Source organism: Rhipicephalus sanguineus, chromosome 2 (genome assembly GCF_013339695.2).
Source record: "Rhipicephalus sanguineus isolate Rsan-2018 chromosome 2, BIME_Rsan_1.4, whole genome shotgun sequence".
Taxonomy (NCBI): domain Eukaryota; kingdom Metazoa; phylum Arthropoda; class Arachnida; order Ixodida; family Ixodidae; genus Rhipicephalus; species Rhipicephalus sanguineus.
This window is the reverse complement of record NC_051177.1, coordinates 51,632,457-51,659,989: the sequence shown is the minus strand read 5'-3', so window position 1 is coordinate 51,659,989 and position 27,533 is coordinate 51,632,457. Positions and strand designations below refer to the sequence as shown.

The window sequence follows — 27,533 nt, the reverse complement described above, 5'->3', positions numbered from 1 at the left end:
TCTGCCCTTCGAACGGAGCCGACCGCGTGCAATGCGTGTGGGGCCTCCGCCCTTGGCGACACATCGGACGACGACAAAACGTGCATTCGTTGCGCCCGTGCGGTTTCCTGTTTATGGCTTATTACTCCGGTATTCGCTGCAGACGGTCACGCATGTTTCAGACGTGCTCTGCTTTATAGAACGGACATTTTCTGGTATGCCATTCGGAGAGGCCAGTTAACGTTGAGTTAACGTTGAAACGGGCGTGTGCTCCGTTTGTGTTTTTATGTTTACATATTTTCTACTTGTTTATTTAGTTAGATTTACAACTATTGCAGGAGCGTGGGAATAATTCCAAACGTTATTTGCAGACAAGAAGTCATTTAACCGCAATGCAAGCACATTTGCACATACATACATACATACATACATACATACATACATACATACATACATACATACATACATACATACATACATACATACATACATACATACATACATACATACATACATACATACATATTGTTGCACAAGAGGGGATAAAATCGCACATCAACTGCAGACAAAAAGTCCATTAATGGCAATGTGCGACCATGTTGTGGCAAAGAATTCCATGGTTGAATTGGTAAATGAAAAAAAAAAGAAAGCGCTCGTATATAGGTCGAAATGTCGAGATGTTTACACCGTGAGAGCTGCGTACGATATGGGAGGGATCTGCTAATTTAATACATTTATCTAAGCAGGTGCAACTTGACAAGCTAATTAGAGCGCGAGGAAAGTTTAAACACTCCCTGCTGCGACGTGTTGATAGAGGGCTCAGGTTAAGCATAAATAGGTGATAGGAAGCTGAAAAGTAGTATCTATATCATATCTACAGCATACGAAAATGAGCAACCTTTCTTCTGTACATGCTTAATCTCACTGATATAATTGGTTTCTTAGAAAGGTTTCACATCACAGTTGCATAATTAAGAATTGGGTGGTCTGATGCTGTATATGTTAGGAGTGAATCGTTTTGTAGGCGTGCTGGACGTTCACCTATACCAAACCACCATCAACAGTTCTAGCTTCACAAGTAACGTTTACAGATTACATTGATCGTTATCGTTGATTACGTTGTAACCTTAACCATGAGTGCATGCAACCTGGGAGCCAAGAAGGGGGGGGGGGTGGGGTTGATTTTGCATGTGCATAATACACGCACACACACAAACACATGCAAGAACATACATAAAGGGCTGAACCCCCCTCCCCCGAAAAAAAATTTCTGGCTACACCCCCGCTGTTGCCAGCTGCTCTGCCACGATAAGAACATGACGTGAACGACAACAAGTGTTGATTCAGTATGTAAAGCGCTACCGAGAAAAGAGAACGCTTTGTTCGCGGGTGATATTTGTCACTTCGTTTCTCATTGTGAAAGCGCGTTTGCAATGATGCCCGCTTTGTTTCTCTCTGATAGCTGCTGCTTTCAAATTTTTAGTTGGTGTAATTAACCTCTCTACGTCATATAGCAGCATAATGTTGTGGTGTGGCCTTCGTATTGCGCCCTCATGGTGCTACAGTATGCCGTATTGTTATATTCATTGCACGTCTCAGCGCGGCTCGTTCCAGCCCCTCTTCTACGGTGCGGCGGATCGCGAGCCTCTGTGCAAAAGCCACAATGATCACCGGTTTAACGATGATTCCGGAGGAGGTGAGTGATACATACGTACACATCAGGGCTATAGTACAATCCACAGGCACCTTCTTTCGTTAGTGATCTTGGCAGTTAACTGCGTGGTCGTCTTCGCTAGATTAATATACCCATGCAGTGTCAGGACAGGCTCGTAGTTTCTCTTACGAACAATTTTTGCCTAAAACCGATATACAGGTACAGTACACTATTAACACGCTCATTCTTCACATCTTTGGCGCTGGATCATTAGTTCATACAGCCGAACTCGTCTGCAATGAACGCCTCTATAGAACGAAATGACGAATATAAAGAAGTATTCCTTACGTTGTGTCTATATTGCGAGCGTTACTGCGCGTTGCCGTTCACAACGAAAGGATTTGTATAAGGAAGTACCGCGGAGTTCCGGAACACTGAATAGCGTGGATGTTCGACTACATCCACGCCTTGGCCCCACGAGTCGCATTCAGGCTTAACCAGGCAACGTGGGCATAACTACAGTTTACAAACTCTATTTAGCTCAGTGACTGATTGTGTAAGGGTGATAGACAGTCGCAACTGTTCCCGGTACTAGGGCCTCCATCCTGTTACTTTTTTATTCCTATAAGCCTCCTTTTTCCGGTGTGTAGTGTTGCGAACCGGATTCGCGTCCGACTGACGACCGCACCTTGACTTAATCATTTACTTCTCATTCACCAATGTTGCCTCGCCACTTCTGTCTGAACCAGCCTCGTCTTCTTAAACCTCGATATTGTAAAATACGTATACCCTTTCTGCTGGCCTCTATACGCTTCAATTTATTTATCGAGACTTCGCATATTAATCGAGTGCTGTGTCAACAACACTGTGTGAGATATGGATTAACAAGCCACTTGAGAATTTCTATATTGTAGAAGCAGCTGTTTCGTGTAGCAACAAAATAATTTTTGGGCCACCATTCTCTTAGGAACATCAGCGCCAACCATGTGGCAGCGTGCAATGTGTTAGACTCATCGCAGTATCGCCCTCGCTCCCCGTCATGATCCTCCACAAAGAGCATATTTGACAGTCAAAATTAAATTCTGCCAAATTGCGAGTGCAAACGGCGTGCAGTGAGCCGGAGGACGTTGCAACGACGCATATACAACTTTAAAATAGAATCTTAAATTTTTGCAAGTGGTCTGAAGCGTACAAAAACCACTCGAAGTAAGGTGTTAATAAATTGTGCGCTCTTACCGATTTCGGCCCGGTGTGACCTCCTGGCTACGCTACTGCTCCCCCCTAATGGAGGACCCTCCGCACGCCTATGATTGTGCATCGACCTTCATTTCGTTTTTGTCCAAGGCTGAAAATCGTTCCCACGAAAAGTACGCGCATAAAAATCTGCCTCGTCATGAACGGCTCGTGCTGGAGGGAGACCGGGTCCTTTCGCGTCGAGACAACGAGAGGGGGCGCCCGTTACACCTCTCTATCGAAGCAGTTCTTTCAGCGATGCTGCCGTGCAGTAAATGGTATTGCCACAAAAGTATCAGGAACCCACAATAACGCTGTTATCATCTTATCTTCAGTGCAGGAACATGCTGCTTCGCAGCATATGAGGTCAGAGTTGAAAGAATCGCCGAAGTCTGCTCAGTTATCTATGCTTTGTTTTTTTTACTGATTCATTGTATTAGCTTTTGGGACAGACCCCTTATATATAGCACCCCCTTTATATCTGTGTTGTTCTAAGGTAGAAGTGGACAACTGGGAAGTCTGTGCGCGCAAACAAGCACAAACACCACTGTACGGAGTGCCGCACGTCTAAGTTTCGAGCACTCAGTCTGTCACTCGAACGCTCGAACCAACTACAAAAAAAGGGAGGGGGGAGGGAGGCAGAGTTGCCCTTACTCTTCATCTTTAGTGTACGAAGAAGTAAAGGCAACATGAATTTCGCGCAATTCGATGGCCCTGTTTGGTCGGTGTCGCCCTTGCGACATCACCTACAATGACAACATATCGTACGCTGTCCTTCAGCGACTGTCGTCAATGAAATATATTTACGCTTGCGCAGAGACCTTATTCCGACGCCTGTAGAGTTCCTCCGTCGGCTGCTTCCTCTTTGTCACCACAATTAAACACTACTGTCGAATCTTATGGTAAGAATACAGTGAAACGGTCAGTGCCCGTATTCAGTTAGTCACGATGTGGGACATCATTAGTGAAGCCAGCTGACCAATAGAAGAAAGCTCTTACGAAAGAGAAGTTTTGTTAATTCGGCCGTAGTAATTTTTTTTTTTTTGGTACAACAAGTCAGGACGAAGAATATGAGACATTAAAATGACATGATTAAAGTATAAACGTATATGGCAATGTCCCAACAATCAGTAGAAAAGAAATGCACATGACGCAGTACACGCAACACAAGAAATATTTAAAGATTTCACTTCCGGATTGATAAAAGGTATAGCTTTTATCCTTTTGTTAAAATATTTAAATGCACCGATTCTTGTACGACATCGCTCGCAGTAGGGTGATGGTGAAGGTGTACACCTCCGAACCACACATTCTTCTTTTCTTACGTGGTCTACCCAGAGTTGTTTAAGTATACCCCCCCCCCCCCCCCCTCTCCGGTCTACATTGTCGGGTATGCTATATAGAAGTGGTGCACCAACGCGACAAGCAGGTCAATAAGGTGTGTACACAGACGACGACATGCACAGCGCCCTCATGAGGCGTCTACGGCACACCTGCCTCTCGAACACAGACAATCCATTAGATCCCATGGTTAAACAGCTGCCGTGAAGATGTCGGAAATGAAGCGCGGAGAGCGCCTCAACCAGCAGGAAGAGGCGGCATGCTATGAAGAGTGGATATCTGTATACAGTGAACTAGAATACTCTGGTCGTGATGGGCGGCCCAGAAGATTGTTGCGCGACTCTGAAGTCTTTCCTGGTTTTTGTCAGGAAATCCGGCGAGAAAGAGAGAGAGAGAGAGATTCTGCTCCTCGTTGCGTACCTTTCCCCCTTCCAAGATAATTTCTTCCTTGTATCAGGTTCTTTTCAAAATAAGCCATTCTTCAATCATTCAGTTTACAAACGACCCTGTGTCCGAGCCATAGGCCTTCGTATGACGTAGAGAAAAATATAAAGATCTCCTCTGCAGGCTTTGCCTGTATCGATCAATATTATATAGCTTCCTGTTCTCCTTTGAAGGGATGTGAGAATGAGTCTCCTGGTTGTGATACATCGCGAAACTTGAAGCGCACTAAGAAGGATACGGGCGAAGATAGAGAATCGTCCCTGTCTTCACTTTCTTCGTCCGTGTACGTCCTTTCGTGTCGCCATGTTCTTCTTTACTACGGGGCCTCGGTCGGGAGATCCAGATGTGTTTGCTTCACCGTCTAAAGTTTGTTCATCGACTCCAGGAGTCTGCATTGTTATTATTACGTTACTGCTTTTCATTTCACGCTCCCCCACTGACTTTCTTTTCGTCGCTGTTCTCAGTTTGCCTTTTCGTTTAGCCTTTATCAAAGGCGCCTGCTTTTTCATCAATGCTTAATATAGTGCTATCATCATTTATACTGCCATTCTGTATTGTCAACTTTGTTTTCGACCAATTCCCTACCGTGGGTACGAGCCACTTGGTACAAAATATAACAGCAACAATAATAATCCGGAAGTCGCACCGCGTTGTTGACTGAAACGCAAAAAAAAAAAAAGAACACGGTGACATGCATACGTGAATTGTGCATAGTTCGAGGGAAGATATAAATAAGGAAATCAAGAAACCTGATGAGTATGCCACGCAAAAATTAGTACTCGCAGTTTCTAAAATGTGTGTTGCACGCGCGGGGTCGAACGATCCACTTGGAAAAGACGAAGAGGACAAAGCGGTGGACGATGGAAGAAGAGGGTCGAAAGAGTGAGTAATAACGGCAACTTATTAGATCTTCGTAAGGGCGTATCCGTTGTATTAGTGTGCATGCGCTTCGTAGCGTAAGAGTGCGTGAACTTTTAATATAGACGCCTATCACCTAGTTGCTGTCAGTTTAACGTGGATCATGCCCTCAGCAACACACGCGAATGTGAGCAGAACGCACGCTCTAGACACGCGTTAGAACCAGTTAACGAAAAAGTAGCTATTAATCAGTGGTTGTAGTCATCGGCGTCGGCAGGGGGGCACAAAAGGGGCACTTGCCTCCCTCAAGCCACACCAGAAGTTGCCCACCACCCAGGCTTCGCCAGCGTTCCCCCCTCTGCTCCAACCGCGACGCAACACGGGTTTGCACCCCCCCCCCCCCTAGACAAAATCTTGCCGACGCCCATGCTTGGACGACCATGCTTGGGGGGCACACCGGGCCCGTGCACCCCACCCCTTCCCCCCGAATTTTTTTTCCCATGGCATATACACAACACAAAATGACACTCAACCACATCTGCCTGCCCTGCCCTCCCCCCCCCCCCCCCCCCCGAAAAAAATTTCTGCCTACGCCCATGAGCGCGTTGGTACATATTCGGGAGGGAACATGAGCGCGAACTAAGACACGGGCACGGTAAATGGACAGACGAGCACCGTATGAGTGTTTAGCAATTGACATTTTCCTTCAGCATGTAATGTGAAGTCTTGCCGCTTGAGTGACGTAAGACGAAGGAACAGTCAGTAACACAAGGCACAAAGGCCGGAGGTTCCTATTCAGTAAACTAAGCAAAAACACACAAGTGGGGAAGGGGGGGGGGGGGGAGAAGGATCTTCAGCTTAATTTTGATTGATATAATGAGTCAACACTGGATATAGCTAAGAATTCGGCGACGTTGTGGCATGGCCGCACAATGTCATCCCTATTTGAAAGAGGCCCTACACCACTATTCCCGAGTAATCATCGAAGGACCTCAATATCGGAGGTTACTGCCTCACGAATCGAAAGCTGCACGCTATAAGCGCTTTCTCTGTTCTTTCGTATCGACGAGAGCGTTGGAAGCTACTCAGGGAGGGACGACACGGGGGAAAGAATTCGCTACGTCAGCGCCACAGCGCAACTGAGACAATGGACAAGAACACGCAACACACACGAGCGCTGTCTATAGTTGTAGTTGTAGCGCTGTAGTTGTATGTATGTACGTGATTATACAATACTAGCTAGAGCCTGACGAAAAAGGTGGCCATTAGTAACAGTTGGTGAGGTATATAGTCTTTGGTGAGGTATATAGTCCCAATGCAAGGATGTACAGGGTAATAATGATCGGCAAGATATCTGGACGTGTGACAAGATTCCATGAAAAGTTCTTGATGTAATCAACGGGATGACAGAAATACTGACGTTTCAATAATTAGTTGCTCGAGAAGCTAGAAGTGCGATATAACTAGAAACGGGACATTCTTTTCTAATTGAATGAATGAATGAATGAATGCCCGCACTCCCCGGGCAATCTTGTTGACTGAGATGAACACTACACTGAAAATTAGTCATATACTGCTTCGCTGTGAAAGTAATAAACGAAAATAGAAAACCAGATTTATACGCCAAAGGACCTGGGCATTTGCAAGTACTACATAAACGATTCGCTTGAATAAAGAAACGACACACGTAAGCCAGTAGGCGTCAACAGTGGCACATACAAAGTAATATCCTTACATTAATTATACCATTCACTAAATCATTTGGTGTGGTGTTTTTCGTGTTTGAATTTTTTAATGGGAGATAGAAAATTATTTTTTGCACTGACACGATTCAGCAGCAGAGGCACGCGATATGAAGTTAGGGCTCTACCATACCCTGCCCTGTTATAATCCGATATACATTGTAATTAAGTAATTCAAATATACACGCCGTACGACGCACATATTTTTTCTATAGAGTGGAAGCGAACACTCGGTTAGGAACGACTTACTACTTGAAAAATGAGAGTAATAGAACATGACCAGGATTTGGGGCCATTAGAGTGCCTCGATGTCCTCCTCGCCCGCCCCTGGTGGGCGAGGAGGATATCGAGGCACTCTAGGGGCCATGTGCACGTACCGCCGTCTCTCGTCAGTTACTGCGGTGGCCTGCCGTAACTGAATGGGAAATAGGTGAAAAAAAATCATATCTGAGTAAAACAGTTAGTTATCAAAAACGACTCCCGGTTCTATACAGTAGAGACTTATTTTAACATTCTGTTAAGATTACAGAGTCACACTACAAACCGCGTGGCTTCCCAGAGTGCTTAAAATTTTACAATGGGGCCCCATGTGTTTCTAATGGGCGGTGTTCAATTGTCCTGGGAAGCCACACGCTTTGTAGTTCGATACTGCCATTTTGCCAAGACGTTCCAGTAGGTCTCTACTGTATAGAACCCCGAGTCGTTTTTTATAGCTTGCTTTTTTCAAGAGATAAGATTTTTTTTCGTCCATTTCCCATTCGGTTACGGCAGGACGCCGTTGCTACCGCCGGGAGATGGCGCCACGCACAAATGTCCCCAATCTGGAGATAGTGAAATGCATAAGCACCGATATTAAAGAATTTGGTCATGATGCCGAAATAATCCTTCTAGAAGACATGAACGCTCACATTCATGACCTTGACGGATATTCAGAAACCAATGGCAAGTTATTGCTAGATCTCTGCGAGCAACATAGTCTTGAGATTGTTAACGTGGGGCCTAAGTGTGAGGGGCAGATCACGTGGGAAGTCGGAAGCAGGCAATCGAGCATTGATTATTGTCTCATGACTTAAGGAATATATGACAAACTTAGGGAGATGAGAATAGACGAGGAAGGCATTAACAGCTTGGGTAGTGATCATAAACGCATAATATTACAAATGGGATATAAAACTGAAAATAAGAACATAGAATCAAAGTTTGGCAGCTTATATCTAAATGACAAACAAATAACAAATATAGCCGCAAGAGTCGAGGAAAAAGTAGACGAACTACAAGGCAAAGACTGGAAGTATAGTGAGCTGCTACATGTAATCACGAAAGAAATGGAAAAAGAGAAGAAAACTATTTCTTGGAAAGGAAAGAGAAAGCCAAAAAGTTGGTGGAACAAAGAAATCCGGGAGGCGATCGAGAAGCGACGTGAGGCATCACGGGAGCACAGACAAGCAAAAAAGGAGAAGCGGCCACAGGACGAAGTCAACCAAACATGGGAAATATATTTAGAGCAAAAATCCATTGTGCAGAAATTAGTCGAGGCAAAAATTAAAGGTGAAAGTGAATGCTGGATGACAGATTCGCGAAAAGAAGAAGGCCGCGCCTAGGATATTTTGCAGCCACCTAAAAGCGCTGGGTAGGAAGTCTGTCACAATGCAACAACATATGGTAGATGAAGGAGGAAATCAATTGGAAGGGTATGAAGCGCTAGGTTACATCCGAAAGATAACAGCCGATTCGTTTAAAAAGGTCGCCCAGGGGATTCCCCCGGTGAGTAAAAGTACGCAAAGGAGTGCAACCGACGAAGATGTAGTACTAGAGAATTTCAATTGGAAGAAGGCCGAAGGAAAAATTCCTAAGCGCACTACTCCGGGCTTAGATGGGGTTCCCGTCAGCCTCATTAACGAACTCGGACATAACACTAAAGAAGCACTGCTGAAAGCCGTAGAAAAGTGCTTACAGGAGAGGGCAATACCAGACAGTTGGCGAAAAAGTAGAATGAACTTAATCTATAAAGGCAGGGGAGAAAAGGATAACATTCACTTGTATAGACCGCTAACCATTACATCGGTGCTATACAGGATGGCGATGCAGGCAGTAAAATTAAAAATAGAAGCGTGGGTAGAACATAACGATATTTTGGGAGAACTGCAGAATGGATTTCGAATCGACAGGCGGTTGGACGATAATCTGTTTGTTCTTACCCAGTGTATAGAAATATCGAAAATAGAAAACAGGCCCTTATATATACGTAGCTTATCTAGATATCACCGGGGCGTATGACAACGTTAATCAGGAAATTTTGTGGGATATATTGAAAGAAGTGGGCATAGGTGACGACTGTATGCAGCTTTTGAGGGAAATATACCGAGAGAATACAGTTTGTATAGAATGGGAAGGAATAAGTAGCAAGGACAGCGTTGAAATTAGCAAGGGGCTGAGACAGGGATGTCCTTTGTCCCCGCTGTTATTCATGCTGTACATGGTGAGGATGGAAAAAGCGCTAGAAGGTAGCAACATTGGATTTAATTTGTCACACAAACAGGTCGGCACGGTGGTTGAGCAGAAGCTTCCAGGTCTATTTTATGCTGATGATATTGTCTTATTTGCGGACAGTCAAGATGATATACAGCGACTGGCAGATATATGCGGAAGGGAATGTGAGGCTCTAGGACTAGGATTTAGTGCAACAAAATGTGGATTGATGGTATTCAATGATCACGAAGACCATGCGGTCATAATACAGGGCCAAAAAATACCGAAGGTAAGCGAGTACAAGTACGTCGAAGCATGTTCCGTAACGGTTCGTAACGGTTTTTTTTTTGTATGAAAGTTTTGAAGTTAAGGTAATGATAGAAGACATGGATTTTTGATGTAGTTACTTGCCCTCTTCTTAAGAAAGTGGGACAAGGGTAAAACACGTTCTTCAGAGGAGCGGAAGTAACTGTACCACGAATTCCTACCAACTAGCACAAACCAGCATACCCTTCAAAGTCATAGTATTTATTTTTCTCAAAAGTCAATTACGACTTCTTTTGTGGGCTCAATGCTTTGTGTCAATTGAGCATGATCTCAGAAGCAGCACGTCATTAAGTGCACTCTCTGATGTGTGAGATCGCTGTTCTGATAAAAAGATCGCCATGCCTGTGCGGAACTCGCAGCACAGTCACAGCGAAAGCTAGAAGAGCGGACTTTGTAGAGCCCGTTGTAGAGTCCCTTGGGGTAACTAATAGAAGTACACATGCAAGGTATACCCACTACGCCATAAATCATCGTAATTTTTCTGAAGTAGCGAAGTTCTCACTATGCCATTTTTCGTCATTCTTCGGAGAATCGTGGTACCCGCTACACATCTGTAAGGCATTATGTGCACTTTATGCTGTGTCTGATGACGATGAAGAATTATGGCTGAGCACATGGCAGGGGGTGGGAAGCAGTGCTGCGCAATGGGTGCCTCCATTTCATTCCAGTTCCATTCCGGGCAATCAGAACTTGCAGCAATTCCATTCCTTTCAATTTTTCGGAATGAAAAAACTTAGTCCATTCCCACTCCGGAAATGGCCGGGCAGTTCAATTCCATTCCTGTAATTCCTCAAAGTAGGAAAGGCATCTTGATAGTTACGAATGAACGCCCCATAAAGCTGATGTCGATGCATTAAGAACTGCAAAAATACGCAAAACACGCACGTTACCAAGTTCGAAGGATAGTAGCTTGGTGACATATCTCGTGCAGTACAACCACCCTACTTATTCCCATAGGGGCAGTTCTCCCGCTACCTATAGTATTTGCATGGTCAGCAAGTTTGAATGGATGGTGAGGTGTTAATAGTGTTTAAGCCTAAATGTGTTAATGCTAAAATGACGACATAGCGTATTTTTATGCTGACAAAAGTAGTATTGAAGAAGACTAAGCAGTTTTGCCACGCGTCTGCAGAGGTCGTGAACATGGAGAAAGCTAAGATTTAGTTAATGGGGAACATAACCCTCTAGATATCTGCTGGTATAAGTTGGAAAAGTGCACCGCTCGGGCACCTTGTGCCTTTGCATCGTATGCGGAACACTGGGCCGCACTGTTCGTCAGCACTCACGCTTGTCAAGCTCTCCTCGCAAGCATGGATGGGGTGAGAACTTTCTGTGCTCGCCTGTGCGTAGGTATGCAATGTCTTCCTTGTCGCAAAGGTTATTTACGTGTGTCAGGTACTAAACTGCTCGTGAGATAAAGATCAGGCTGTGCATAGAGTATTCGCCACCTTCGTGCGGGGTTATCAATGGGAACCAACGCACAGAGGCAATTTGTTTCTCCCTTCAGTATCGGCTGGGATAATGCATTTGTTTGTACACTAACTTATGCCTCGGCTTCTAGTAGGTGCGTTGCTTATGAATGTACTGTGCTTGTAATCAGCCAAGCCAAAATACCGCTTTATTGTTAAATTCGAGGCTCTGACTTAGTAATGTTTCAAGTTTGAAAAACAGCACGTAGACGAAAACGTGCTCTATTTTCGCAAAAAGACATAATTCCATTCTCATTCCATTCCGTGCAAGAGGCACTTAATTACATTCCCATTCCATTCCACCAAGCGTTGTCCCCATTCCATTCCCATATTCCATTCCGGGGTCACGAAAATGTGGAATGATTCAGGAGTCATTCCAATTCTGGAGTGGCAACTCCGCAACACTGGTGGGAAGCATTAAACCACATACTCTTTGCGCAATTAGCATATTGTGTGATGACTGGTTGTTATTTTACTCTTCTGCCACGCTGTATTGCATATGTTAACACGATTCCTTGCCCGACATGACGCCTGTATAGAGAATTTTTGCGAAGGATCTACAAGCACCAGCGTGGCACTGTGGTGGAAACTCGACTGCCGCACGCAGAGTGCGCGGGTTAAAATCCCATCCGATCCTAGAAATTTGTTTCTCATTTCATTTTTTCTTATTGCACGCGATAGCGGTCACGGTAGCGGTCACAACCAGAGTTGACGTTGCACCGACAATTGCGCCCATAGGCTGTTTTTCTAAACCAGTTTATAGATCTGGCGTGGCTCTGTGGTAGAATACCTGATTGCCATGCAGAATGCTTGGGTTCGATTCCTGATGAGATTCTAATCTTTATTCTTTCTATTCGTTGGGTCAACGCTCCCAATGGCGGTTTTTCTTAACGCTCTCGCATTTAAATTACCAGCGTCTGTTTTCGCCGTTCCTGGGTAAATATACAAACTGTCAATCACTCGTGGCGCATATCCACGTATGTCGCGGCCCTTGGTAAACGGGTATGTGCTACACGTGTCTGGAGGAAAGGGTTTGACGACGTGCGCGCGACAGGATTTTCACGTTATTCATGTCATGACCCGACAGTCATATTCGTCAAATCCCATCCCAAATACCATTCGTCATATGCCAAATTTGGCCTACACCATGTTAAGGAGGCGACCATGCGAGCACCCAGACGTAGGCGGCTAGATATATATATATATATATATATATATATATATATATATATATATATATATATATCAGAATCAGAAATGCTTTTATTTTCCAACGAAATTGTTGGGGGTCCTTCAGGCGAAAAGCTACACAATACAGCTTGAATGTGCCTGAAGGCGCTCACATGGCAACAGTAGCACTAAAACCAGCACACACACACACACATATATATATATATATATATATATATATATATATATATATATATATATATATATATATATATATATATATATATTATATATATATATATGCGTAGATAGAAACGCTCAAAGTGCCAAAGGTTATTTCGCTAAGAAATTCTTTGCATTTAATATCGTTTTTTTTTTCGTTTTTCGTTTTCGTTCCGTTCCGACACACTGCTTGGGATGAGCAGATAAGATTCGGCCAATAACATATTGCAGGGTGTTTTGCAGTGTCGCATATTTTTCGCCTATAAACTGCAAAACACGCTGCAATATGTAATTGGCCGGTACGTGTGCTTACGAAGTGCTCGTGCCGACTGATTTAAACAATGGTATTTAAAATTTTTTGCATACAACTTTTTGAACACTTCTGAGAAGAGTGAAGAACATATATATGTGTTATCATCCACACTTTGCATTTTTTGCACTTTCAAACTAAAACAGTTAGTTAACATTGTATAGTTTGGAAATTTTTCTGCTATATTCTGTCTTATTGCAACAATTATTTCTGGTAATTGTTTTGTTACTGCTCCCCTTTCTGATACCACACCGCCTTGAGAATAAAATAAATGAAATATGCCCATTGGGGAGGCTGACGTGCAAGGTTAGTATTAGCCCCGAGAAGTTGGAGTGGCGCCGCCTGGCGGGAAGCTTGTATGACGTCACGGCAGGGACTCTTCGACGCCCGCCGTAGCGCGCCTACATACCGTGCGCTCGCTTCGTGCGCTGTTCCGCTGTTTGCATCAGGGGCGTAGCCAAGGGGGGGGGGGGGGTTGGGGGGGTTCAAACCCCCCCCTGAAATTTTTCAATTTTGCTTGCATATATAGGCACGCACACATACATACACACGCACGAACATACATAAAGTATGGTTGAACCCCCCCCCCCCCCCCCCCGAAAAAAATTTCTGGCTACGCCCCTGGTTTGCATTCAGTATCTCAAGCTTCAGACGATGACGAAAACAGCATCGATAATGTTCCTAGTGAAAGGACAAGCTATACATATTTTTTTTCTGTAGAGTCGCTAAAGATGCCCGCACTCCATCGTGCATGCACACTTCGAAAGGGGGGATCAGCTTGTGTTGTTGTGTCGCGCTGCTAACCTCGAAGATGGGTTTGATTACCGACCACAGCAGCCGTATTCCGACGGGAGTGAAAAGCAAGAATATGCCTACGCTTTGATACAGACAGCAGCATGTTAAAAAATTCGAGGTGGTCAAAATTATTCTACAGCGAGCCTCACAATCATGTCGGAACTTTGACTTTATTAGGTTGCGTTGTTCACGGGCTAATGCTTTAGGAGATGTGGTGGTTTCGCCTCCACAAGTGTTATTTGCATTGAATGCGTCCGCGGTATGCGGACAGCATTTTTGCCGGTCTGCCAAGCCCCCGACAAGAAGGCATGCAGTATCCAGTCTCGCGAAATATATCTAAGCGTTCCCCCTTCAACACCGCCGAAGCTGTCATTTTAGTTTTTCTTCTTTACTTGCTCTCTCATCATGTTGTATAGTTTCAAGATTTTCTTGCAATAATTTCGGAGCTTCATTTCACTGCAAAAACAAGTTGAGGTTAAATGCGGAAACTTCTTATTGCTGTCTGAGTGTGTATTCAAGCAGCATTGTTGCAACGGCGCAGTCACGCATTTTAGGTATCAAACTCTTAAATTAAGGTTCCTTCCAGTCCATCACTCCTGAGCAGTATCAACCTGTATGTAGACACAACGTGCGAGACCAGCCGTTGCTACGTTGAGGCGAAGGATGCTTAATTATTACTTGGGTCCAATATTTGAGTGCGGCATCGATACACTGTAGAGCGCCCATTATGAATTTCTGGCGGTTGTCTGGCAAGCGATTGCTATCAGCAGTGCTCCCACGTGAAATGAACATTAACGTTTGCGATGCGGTGCTTGATCGGATCAGCAGTTCAAGAAAATCAGGGTACACGACTACATAATCCGTGATGACTGTTGAGAAGAATTAGCTTTACGTATATGATCAAAGTATGCTAACATCTCAGCATTTCCGAAACCGTTGTGTGTGTGGCAGCGCAATTCTGTCAAATCACCTACATTATTTACAGAGGGAGACATAACTTGCATGACAAACCGCTATGGGCTTAGTGAATTTAAAATGCCGTAATTTCATTTTTCAGACCTCAGGACACGAGCTTTAACCTTGGAGTCTATGCCGCATTGTAATGAAGTTAGAAATAATTAGCATACATATTTCAGCACCGATTTCGCTGAGTATAGGTGGTGAAAACAACCAATGTCTTGCTGTCCTGCATCATCCTTTTCAGGCTTTTTTTTTCGTTCGAACGGGAGTTTGCCTATGCAAAGCTATATTATCGAAACTTTACATGACTTCGTTAACTCTCTCTAGTAAAAAAGCTTCCACCTTCTGCATTGGGAAATTTTAATCGTAAATTTGAGGAGTAATCGCCACCGTATCGCGAAAAGAGCGGTAGACGGCGGGCGCAGAACACGACAATCCCCAGAGGCGGAGCAGGCGAGTCCTTGCCGTGACGTCACATCGGAGCGACTGCAGCGACGCCAGTGGTCGTTCTCGGGGCTAATACCATATGTTGCTGCGTGCCTGTGACGGGTTATGTGCCTAGTGGAGAGACTAATGCAAAGAAATTGTCTGACTGCCTTATTTGCCCTATAATACTTTAATACAATACTTTACTAACAGCTTGCGAAGATTTTACATCATTTTTGTACAGAGACCCTTATCAAACCGGAATATACATTTGTGCCGGTAAACATAACAATCAGAAAGAAGAAACTGGAAATGTGCCCGTGAAAACTGCCTAACCGGAATCTCTTTTCTTTTCCCCCTAAATATTTTAGAGGTCAACTGTTTTCTGACCGGCCGTGTTCGCGAAATAGCGATTTCCGCGCACGTCACGCGTTCATCTCTATGCGTGAAGCGCGCGGTTCGGCTTTGCCGCAGAGCCGAGCAACGCCGTTGTCATGACGACCGATGCGAGCAACTAGACGGCGTTGGCGTCGCTTTCTTTATTCTCGGCACAGGGCGTCGAACTAGAAAGGAAGCAAAAAATAAGCAAAAACGAACATCGCCAAAAGCATTGTAAAAGGGCAGTGCATCCTCGACCGTAGGCAGCACGCGTCGCCTGTTGCGGGCAGCCCTGCGTGTGTTTTGGGTTTTGTTGTTGGCGTACGGAGAGCCGGGGGCGGGGGTTGATCGTGCTCCAGCCTTTTTGCCGCAGGCGCCTTTCTGGCACTGCATAATAGGAGCCAAGTCGGGACGCGATCCAGAAACTAAGAAGCAAAAAGAAACACGGGCGAACTGCTCGAAAACGAAACGATATCCACGACCAAGTACAACTTGTGCGGCTGGGGGCCCTCGATCGAAGATGGTTGTCGCTCTTTCGATGTCGCGTTACGCCGACGTGCAGCAGCAAATCCAGATGCGCGTCCGACTTCCTTGAAAGCAGCCGCTTGCGGGCGTCGCTTGTGAAAGGCTCGAAGTGAGCGACCGCAGCAGTGATCGGGCTTGCGCGATCCGGCAATGCGTCCGGCTTACGACGACTTGGGTCGTGCACAAGGTAGGCGGTGGTTCTGTTTGAACATAAGCTCCCCTCGGCTCCTTCCCTGTGCATAGTTCTTGCATGTAGCCCGACGTCCGTATTGGTTGTTTCGTCTCCGACAAGCTCCAACGCCCTAAAAATACGCTGAACGTTGCAAAATCGGAGCGCTCCCCCTTTGAATCTGCAGAGCAGCTGTTAGCCCGTCGGAAGTGATTGAACGAGACCATTACGACGCGTACGTGTGGACTGTTTAGTGTCGACTTTGTAACATTATCGGAATAGCTAGATTAATTTTTAATCTACCTTTGAATCTCTGTATCGAAGCGACGTGTTTCAACATCGTGCTAGTTGCTCGGTGCGGCCCTATCGATTTTTTGTTTCGCGCCGTCTGACATACGGTTGACAGAGATGGCACTTCATTATGGAATAATTTACGCGGCAAGTAAATGTGCTCGTTCACGCGCCGTAAAGCACCTTTGTGGCGAGCTCCGGACGTTCTGCTCGACCGCTGAAAAAAAAAAAAAAAAAAAGACACCGCATCTTCTACAAACCACACGTCCTTAGCGCTTAACAACGGATGCGTGGATGCTTCCGTCGACTTGGCATAAACAAAAAGAACAAAGCGAGCAAAAGTAAAGGTTCAAATATACCTCGTTTATTTTACATCCTCCGTTGCTTTACCGCAGAAGCGGGCAGTGACGCACACGTCAGCTCTTTCAAATGTGGAACGGTTTTGAGCTCGTATTCAACCTATGAGCGGTGCGACTCTATCGGCGTGCCTGTTAAAACAAACATTCCCAACTTAAAGCTATATACAACAAATTGAAAGAGCTCTTTTTTGCACAACCCTTGTTTGCTAAAGAGCGAGTTTTCGCTTAGAGCAGCTGTGTGCCAAGTTTAGTGTGTTTGTGGTTTCTTAGCATCGAGTTCTAGCTTGCGCCGCGTTTGCTACGCAGTTTGTTCGCGAGAAGCCAGGGAAACGCCGCATTTTCTTGAAAGATGGAGGCAATGCTAATCTAATGCAGCACTCTCTCTTTAGAGTACTAAAATTTCGTTGTTCTTGTGAACCTGGCTTGTTATTCATATGGCGAACACTGGTGAGTGAGATAATACCCCATCGTACGTGTGTTCGTCGCGGTAATCCTTGACGTCTTCGTATTACAATCACTTTTTGCACACCATGCATTGAATTCTTGAGAAATCGGTATTTGCTATTGATAACGTAAGTCAAGGGCCACAGGTCCACTGATCAGTTCCTATTCCTTATCACCTGTGGTAGACATTTGCCAGCAACGTTCATGAGCGTAATCGAGCCACTTGTAAGATAAGTGCAGCAGTGATAAGATGCTGGGAGCTTGCCATGCACTTAAGGGGAAGACCTCTTCATCTCGCGCAGAGCTTTCCAGCTTATTTGTACCTCATGTTGCCCTGGAAGGTGCAGTTGCATGCTGTGTTCTTGTGCCATGACGTCTAGTGAACTTCTTAAATGATGCAGTGAGCTTTGCTTGCTACCGGTCACCCTGAGTGACATAACCCAGTCTGCATAACTGCACTGACTGATCATTCTTTTCTTGTCTCTCCTGGTGTTTGTCTGTGTCTGTGTAAAAAAAAAAGACCGTCCATCATGCAAGCCCCCGAGCATGTTCCGATGCTAGGCTTTGCCTCCGGTTCTGCTGGTAAGACAGCACTCTCTTACACCCCTGGCTGCCACCATTCATGTCCCGTCCTTGCCTCCCCGTGACTGCTGTCACGTGTTCGTGTTGCTTGCTGTTTCCTGAAAGACAAATCTGTCTTAGGTCAACTGCTACTTCTTGCATTTCATTGTTGAGACGTCCTTTTTAAAGCATGTCAAGTGGTCCCTCCCTGAAGCTGCCGTTATTGTGCGATCCTCACGTCTTCCTGCCACCAGTGATTTCATATGTGTTACAACCGGCTCGGCAGCACTTTCATGCGATGTGAACTGCTACTGTCCGTGTCCTTGTCTGCCGCTTTTTCCCCACTTTGTGTATGTCATTCATTGTGAGCTGGTTTCCTAAACTTTGTGAACCTGGCTAAAGTCAGATAAACTAGTTCCTCCATTCACCTGTTTAAGCTAACTCGAAAGCATGCAAATTTGCCCCATTCGTGAAAATTCGTGAAAAAACCATGGTACTTTCCAGCTAGACAGAAGAGCTCCTTACTTCTCCTCATTTCCATCCAAGAACTGTTCTTTTGTCGTGCATGATGCATCGGAGACCGTGTTGTCCATTGCTGAACAACATAGGCCATGGTGTTAATTAACGACTTAATCATCTTTGGCTTCGTAGATAAAGTTATGCTTGCTGTTTTCACATATCATTTTCTGTATTAAAAAAATTTGGGGCTGTTGGCAGACCGTCAGCAAATATTCCTCTGTGTATCTGTCATGCTTGTCTGCTTGCTTTCCTGTACATGCTCCCATATGCATTATGTGACGCCTCCCTCCTATTTGTGTGTGGTGTTGCGCTCTGTGTTACCATTATACAACATTTTGTTTTGTCTATATGTTGTGCCATGTGTGGGACCTGTCTTCTCTGTGAAGTACTGCCGTTACAGTGCTTTGCTGAAGACACATTGCTTTTTTGTGAACGGACATACATTCCTTATAAAGCTGTTGCCCATGTAGCGATATGCATCAGACCGATTAAAATGATCATTTTGAAATGCGTTCACCTTGAGCCTTGATAAGTATAGATAAAGAATCCAAAAAGAATTGAGCATCTGGCGCTCAAGGAAATATAAATGCAGTGACCTTATCTTTAATGTAAAACCTCGTTTAGATTCAAGGATATAATGGTGCCTTTTCGAACATACGTGGAGCGGAAGTGGTGGAATGTTCTATCTGTTCGCTTGAACTGAATTTAGGTTACTTAAAGTAGCATAAGTAGGGGAAGGGGGCTATGCAGTTTTTGTCTATTTATAAGGATCTCTTATTGACCTAATGATTTGATAAAAAAAAACATTGAAACATGTGCGTAAGAAAAAAAAAAGCTTTTTAATATGCAAATACTTTATCATAAAATATTTGTTTAACTAATGAAAAGTTGAGGTTAGTGTAGTGTTAAGTTACGATCTCCCAAGTTTACTTTGGTTAAAGGAATACCTACATTTTTACTTCTTATTACTATTATTATTTTTATTTTAGTGAAGGTAGAAACAGTAGAAGAAATACTGACAAGCTCCAGAGCTTCCTAAATAGAGCTCCCCTACGGCGAGTTCTGTTTTGTGGTTTTTGTGTTTCATAATGCTGTGATGTTGAAGTTACCATAGTCGCATTGTACCATTCGGCTGCTCACTTTGACTCACTTATTCTGTTGGTCTGCTGCTCATTGCAAGGCCCAATGTGAAAGAACTGCATAAGATCAAACGAGGTTGAGCAAGTGCGAAAATGTTACAATCATTATTTACATGTGACCACCTTGAATGCCATGGCACATACGCATGTAGCCATAAAACAGTGAGCAGTTCGTCTCTTGGATAAAGAGACAGCATGTGATGGTTAGTTCTTGGAAAGCACAATATTGAAGCTATCATGCTGTGTGATTTGAAAACATGGTGACTGAAGTCATTCTGCACAGTGCATGCCTGCGAGTGAAAAGCCATTCTCTAGGCAGTGGAGAAAGGGAGAGGATGCTTTTATATTACCTACCGATTCAAAGGAAGCGTGCCCATGTCTGGCGTCAGCGGCAGGATTTATGTTTCACGACATACGTTATGTATGTCGTAGACAGCTGTTGCACCTTTGTACGATTTCTTCATGTCTCGCAGCTGTAGGCACGCCATTTGTGAGGCGCTTGTTGCACATCACGCAGCTGCGTATCCTGCTTGTGGCATGCCTAAGTGGCATCCTCATTACAGTCTTTTAACCAATAAAGGTTGAGAGCTTAATCTGTTAAATTAATTATAAGAGCTTAGTTCTCTCTTATGTTTAATACGTCACTTGTGAGAAATGACATTGTATTTTAGTTCTCTATCTCTTCAACTATGTAGCCTGAGCTGCATTCACCTTGGATGTTCAGTATCACCGTCATCAAGCCGTAATTGTCAACTCAGTTCTTGTTTTACATTCGAGTTTTGGTACTCAAACATGTTCTTTGATGCTTTAATTTCACTATGGGAAGATGGTACGAAGACGCTCAACCCTTACACATCTGCTAAGGGAAAGTCTGTTTTCCAAATCGGATGTCCTTTGTTTATATTTCATGTCGGTATAAGAGATAATCCACGCATGTGATATACCTTGCTTATCTGAATTAAGTTAGTGAAGATCTGCTGGAACAAAAATATGCGAGTGTTCACTTACAAACGAAATACTTTGTAGTTGGGATTTTGGGGATTTTGAAGATGGGAAGTCACTTTGAAGCTTTGAAATGCGTCTACTTGTGTATGTTATATACAGTAAACTCTCACTTGTACGAACGTCGGTTTAACGAATATTTCAGAATAACGAACTTTTAGAAAATCCCCGGCGATTTTCTTATGCATTCTATGCAAGAATCTTTCAGTTAAACGAATTTCAGAATAGTGAATTTTTCAGTTGAATGAACTTGATCCGTGGACCCAGGCTCATTTTTTAAATCAATTCAACGAAGTTTTGTGCACTGCAGCACTGGCATAGCCGATGCGAGCCGCCACTAAATCGCCCATCCATCGGCGGCGGCGCGACACAGCTGGACGCTGACAGTGGTGCTGCATTTGAGGACTATGTGCAGTGTGACAGTGATCATGTCACTTGTTCAGAACTATCTGATTTGGAAATTGTTTCGAGTGTTCGTCCGGAACCAGAAGAAGAAGAGTGCGACGAGGAAGTCGTAACGGCTGAGGCAGGTTCAAATCCTGTAACTCTAGCCGAGGCGGTACAGTATGTTAGAAAGTTGCGAGACTTCGTGTCTCAGCAACAAGCTGTGCCAGAGGCAGTGCACAGAAACGTAGACTCTCTGGAAAGCTTTGTCTCTTCTTGCGCTTTAAGAGCACCAGTCCAAATGAAAATTACAGATTTCTTTTCAAAATAAATTGCATTTCACACTTTTGACTCTAATGTCTGCTGTGCCCAATGCTGTTCCATATTCTAGTGAATATTCAGTTTAGTGAACTTTCAGTTAAGTGAACTATTTCCTTGGGTCCCTTGAAGTTCACTCAATTGAGAGTTCACTGTATATTGTTCTGACCTTCTAGGTTTCTTAATTTACATATTTACATTTCCTTCTTCCCCTGCTTTGCTTTCTATCTCCAATTGTCATGAGCACAAAAAATTTTGCCAGCCTTTCACCTCCTATATACTTAACAAGTTCCAGTCTAGAATGGAGTCTCAGTTTATGTTGCGCCATATGTCACCAGCTGTCATAAAACGTTTCCTTCATAGACATGTACATATGTGCAGTGCTCACAGATTAAAATGCAACACTTGAGGCTAAGTAATGCACATACCTTCATTACCACTGTATTCAGGTTGTGTCGTGTCAGTGTAATTCCAGCTCGACACTTTCGCACAGGCGGCCTTCTGTTGAATGTGCGGAGGACGTATTGTACGAAATTCCTTTAAGGTGTGAGAGAAAGTGTATGTTGGCCAAACCAGGAGACACATTAACTACGTGTTAACAATGTGAAAAATGCGCTTGAAAAAAAACTTTGAAGGTTTTCCAGCTAGCCATTGTTTAAAACAGGGGTTCTCAGCCATGGGTGTTTTGGATGAAAGTGATGAGGAACTCCTTTCAGTGAGAAAGAAGGGGGGGGGGGGGAATAAATTAACACAAAATGCAGCATGAAGTAGGTGCCTTTTATTTCTTCCTGGCAAAGAATGGTCAAACAAAAGTGCCACGCCAATTCGATCTCAACAGTTTGTCAATAAGTTATGCGGTCTGCAGCCATATTCGGCTTGTTTCTAGCTATGTTTGCTCTTCAGATATGCAAGCTTAGAAAAAGTATGCTCGCGTGCATTTGTCGTAGAAAATTGCAACAAGTGCTTTTGCAGAAGGGGAACATATGTCAGCTCCGCCGTAATGAAAAAATGTTATGCTGTGAAGCATATCAAAAGTCAGAAGGGAGAGAGAGAGACATAACTCTATTTTTGTCCTTGCTGGGGTCAAAAGAGGTGGGGGCTGGGAGACTAGCCCTACTGGAGCCCCCCTTCCTCAGGCGGTGGCCAGACCTTGGGTCTTGGCGGCATCTTCAGCCAGCCGGACTGCCCAGAGTTGGTCAACTCTGTCACGGGACGTAGTTTGGGCTCGGTGTTTTCGGATAAATAAAAAAAAAATCTGATAAACACTTGCCGGTAAAATTTTTGACAATGTGGATTTATGCAATAAATTCTGATTTTAAAAGGGCTTTTTCAAAGTTCAAAGGGCATTTTCAAAGCTGAGAATCATCAGTCGAAAGAAGAGCACCTCCATCAGTGACAGCAACCTTGTAAAATACGCTTGCATGTATTACAACAAGCTTTAAGGCTGTAATATGAACAAACGTAGGTGTTTTGTATTCAAGTATTTGTGCTCGTGTGTATATGTGCTTGTGCGTTCAAACCTTCAAGACATCTAAAATACACTTAGTGTGTTTGCATGGTTGCGTGCTCAGATATCATTTAATCTATGATTTCTGAGTATTGAGAATAATAATAATAACAGGTCCTTTATTTTTCATCAAGAAGATGAGGGAGGCTGGGAGAAAAAGCTGAGAAGCAGCCTGACTAGCTCCTCGTGCCTCCTCAAAGTTCACTTTGGCGAGTTTACCGCAGTGAACCTCAATAGCCTTATTAACAGGGTAAATGAACAGGAGGTGAGAAAGAATGAAAGGATGGAGAAACAGGATTATCAGCAACAATGCAATGCATTTTCATTGGAAATGAAATTAATAAGAACACATTGCAATAACTTATAACACCAAATTAAACACCAAATTTCCTCACAAAAATAAACTCCGAAAAACACCCTCCGAATTTCAAGAAAAACTCCGAAAACACTGAGCCCTAGACATAGTGTACCTCCAAAAAACGCTTTTCTTTTTTCGAGGATGGGTTTCACAAACCCCTGAAAATTGCTTCGTGGACCCCCATTTTAGAACCACTGGTTTAAAGTGTACAGCCTGTTTCACATGAGAGTGATCTTGCTCCAAAAGCGGAGTGGCTGCTGTCGCAAGAGCCTAAAACCAGTTTTTAGAGCGTCTGCTCGCCGCCGCGATCAAGATCACCACAGTTAGAAGAAGTCGCTCGCGGCAGAGCAAGCAGACAAATTGTTTGCAGGTGTCATTTTGTGCTTTTGCATTTTTATCGAATCGGGACACAAGCATAGGTTCGGACAGGAAGACCTGACGGCACTCCACACTTGTAGTTGGCAGCACGTGTTGCGGTTTTTTCTTGTTTACTACTCTGACCCAGCGCGTTCGAATAGTTTGCTGTTTTCTCTTTTTTTCAATGGTCACGTACCCCGATGACAACAAATGCCGCTGCCTCTGGAATGCCCATAGGCAAAAAGAGAGATGAGCTCCTTCACAAACCCACAATATCGTTGACTGGTTGCTTGCAGCCGGTTGCCGGCCCAGACGGCACACCAACGCCATCCGGCATTTGAGAGCAGAACCACTGAAAGCCCTGTGAGAGCTTAAAACCATAAAAGCCAACTCTTTCTCTTGCTTTTTCATGGCCAGGTGTATGAGCACACAACAAGACTTGCATTTTAAAAAAAGAAAGCTGGAACAGAAGTAAATGTGACTATTGAATTTGTTTAATTACACTGTGATAAACTGTACATTTACATCATTCAAGATTTAGAAGCGTGAAAATCGAGCACCGAAGTGGAAGGCTGGTGAAACTCACAACCCAAGCGTACCAAAACAAGCAAACTCGGAGAAAGGAAACCTGCGGGTAACGGGCGCATTCCACAACCATCACTGCGCATCGCAGAGGCGCGCGCTGCGCAATAGCGGTGCATGTGAAATGAAGCCGCGTTTGCGCGTCCTGGTGCTGCTCAATCGCCGCGGGCCCCATCGCTAAATCGCTCGCATGTGAAACGGGCTTACGGATTGCCCGTCTGGCCTGGACTACACTTCTATCGAAGAAGAGCAGAACGCACATTACACGAGAAATTTCTGAAGCGGAACGCATTTCCAGTCTCGGAAAGAAGTGTGTAAGCATATTGCTTGCACATATTGCTATCCGGTAAAGAAATGGCATATTTATGCGTGTGAAGATGATGACGTACTTACCGTACTGGACAGCAGATAAATATGGGCAGGGACTTCCAATTAAAGTTGTTGGAAGTTGTTCAGCATTTGTCCTTGTCGTCTTCTTTCATCTCTGCGTCTTTTTTTGCACTGCAGTTTTTAGCAAAGATGTACCAACACACCCAACTCGCTACTTTAATCAAACACTTACACCAGAGCCAACATTACCTTTCGCAGCCAGATTAGAAGTGACATGATGCGGCTGTCTTGAGCAGTTGCGCATATCAGTCATTATACAAAAGGCTTTGGTGTCTCGTTTCATCGCATGAGCACTGTACATGCACATGTACTCTTCTTTGCAATCAGAATGTCAGTGAAACAAAACTGATGATAGCTCTCATGCCACTATTGGAATTGTTGTGGTAATAGCAGCAGTAGTAGCAGCAGTAGTGAATTAAACTGAGGAGAATCGGGCAGCTAGGGAAGGGGTGTTACATCCATGCCAAAGAGACCGCATGTTCAATGGCACACCAATCGGGAACAATAGCATTCCTTACTATTTGAGAGCTGTGGTGCTTTCGATGTGTGTATTGAACACCACCACCAACAACAACAACAACATAATAATAATAATAATAATAATATCTGGGGTTTAACGTCCCAAAACCACGATATGATTATGAGAGACACCATAGTGGAGGGCTCCGGAAATTTTGACCACCTGGGGTTCTTTAATGTGCACCTAAATCTAAGTGCACGGGCCTCAAACATTTTCGCCTCCATTGAAAATGCAGCCGCTGCATGTATCGAACAACAGTGAACAGGCCTACTCAGTAGAGTGATCATCAAATACTGTTCATTCAGTAGCATAAACAGGCCTTCTAATCTCTTCAAATTCCTCTCTGTCCAAATTTTCTAAGCATTTTAAAAATGAAAGTACATTTTATGCCCTGACAGTGGACATTGTCTTTATATCAATCAGATAAGGTATCGCAAGCGTTATACATCAACCATTCAGCCCAGTCACTCATTCTTTAGTCGTATGTAGCAGTTTCTTTTGTGTACGTCTGAAAGTTGATGCTTCCTTTGACTTCGATCTAAACAGTCCACCTTGAATAAGGTTGAATTCGTTGCATTTTTGTTTGTTTGAAGCCCTTTTTGAGAAATAAGCATAATACTGTGCAAATGAAAATTTTGTAAATTTTGTGTACTTGTTCTTCATTAATAAGCATTTGACTAGCCCTTAGCAGTTGATGCTGAAATCTGACATGGAAACAAGTGCAGGTGCCCAAGGTAGCATTATCGCTCCTGTTTTTGCATACCATGCCACTGCGTTCAATGCAAATGACATAGCTGGTTTTAAAAATCATAATCTGTAATTTTCGTTAATTGAGATTTCTCTCAGATGCCCCTTTGACGTTCTCACTATGCCTTGTGTAGTTTCGACTGCTGGTCGAACAATGCAGAATGGGGCGATATAGATTTAAATGCAAGAAAGAATGTCATGGGGCATTTGCACATTGCACTTGCATATGTCACCAGACATGCGATTGGCAAAAATGTACTTGAACAGTCTTGTGTCCTATGCAAATTGTCATATTTATAGCACATTTTTGTGTTAACTAAGAAATATATAGAAATTGTACACATTGTAGCTGGTCGACTGCTTGGCACAGACAGTAAAAAAGAATCGCTGTGATGCTGAGTTTGTAAAATTCTGACGATGTGCCATAGATTTTTGCACTTTTGCCCTGTGACCAGCAGAAGAGGATGACAAGCATTCGGGAGCGAGTGACCACCATGAATCGGGTGAACATCGCACAATATACATCAACGCGCCACAGAAGCAGAAGTTCTGCTCCAACTCGATCACGTGAGTATTCGTGGTGCAGTGATAACATTGTTTGTGCTTTCCTGTACTACTTGTGCCTTTATTGAATATATTGCATGGAGTATTGTGTAGGCGCCCTTTATCTAGTACTTCTCTGCTCCTATATATGAGAACACATTTCCGGCAGGCCTGCCATTTCTTGCCTCAGATTATGGCATGTGCTTCTGCGTCCCTTGTGAAATCTTAAGGCCAACTATTGTCACGATGCGCACTTGCTCACATTACATGGACATGTTGCACCATCTAGAAATACTATGCAGAACCCCAGACGAGGTGAAATAGCCAGCCTCATCCAATATGATTAACATAGCATTCAGTGCAAGGGTCTCAAACTCATCTGAGCTAGCGGGCCGCAATCACGATATTTAGTCTCCCGCAAGTACCGGCACATTGAAGAAGGTTAGAGCGGGGAGAGAAGGGGGAAGTTTGAAGAAAATGTCGGCTAACGTTGCCATTTAAAATAAGGCCTTTTCACATCTCGTATATGGCTCATTTCTGAAGAGGATTTTGACGTCATGTTTCGAGACACATATCGATACTGATCTCCGGTATCACTATAATCTGGACGCCGATTCTGAAGTATAGAGTTTGTGTTCCACAGTTATAATTTAACATAGCGAAAAGAAAACAGCGCAAAGACGGAGCACAAGAGGAAAGGAACCACAAACAACAGCGCTGACTTACATGAATGCTTTAATCGTCAACACCACGCAATATATGCTAGCGCAGGGCAAAACGATGGAAAGAAGGGACAATGATAAACAAAAGATAACATGAACCAACTGTCAGTGTCATCACAGTAACCCATTCACATTTTGCATACAACCATCAGATAGATAATCAATTTCCTTTCCTGTCAAGGCAATTGATTATCTATCTGATGGTTGTATGCAAAATGTGCACGGGTTACTGTGATGATACTGGTAGTTTGTTCATGTTATCTTTTGTTTATCATTGTCCCATCTTTCCATCGTTTTGCCCTGCCCTAGCATATATTGT

At 43.9% G+C, this 27,533-nt stretch overlaps 1 protein-coding gene across 9 annotated transcripts in view; it reads left to right on the top strand.

Moving 5' to 3' along the window:
* Nucleotides 1–27,533, top strand: part of LOC119382942 (phospholipid-transporting ATPase IA) — a 128,583-nt gene that overhangs the window by 26,469 nt on the left and 74,581 nt on the right. For 4 of the 9 annotated variants that reach the window (XM_037650859.2, XM_037650866.2, XM_037650865.2 and 1 more), the window contains exons 2-3: nt 1,579–1,675; nt 26,408–26,516. In XM_037650859.2, the coding sequence (XP_037506787.1) occupies nt 1,579–1,675; nt 26,408–26,516 (206 nt within the window). Of the gene's footprint in view, nt 1–1,578; nt 1,676–16,037; nt 16,490–18,085; nt 18,148–26,404; nt 26,517–27,533 lie in introns of those variants that run through there. The other 5 variants (XM_037650862.2, XM_049412350.1, XM_037650864.2 and 2 more) reach the window with 5 other exon arrangements.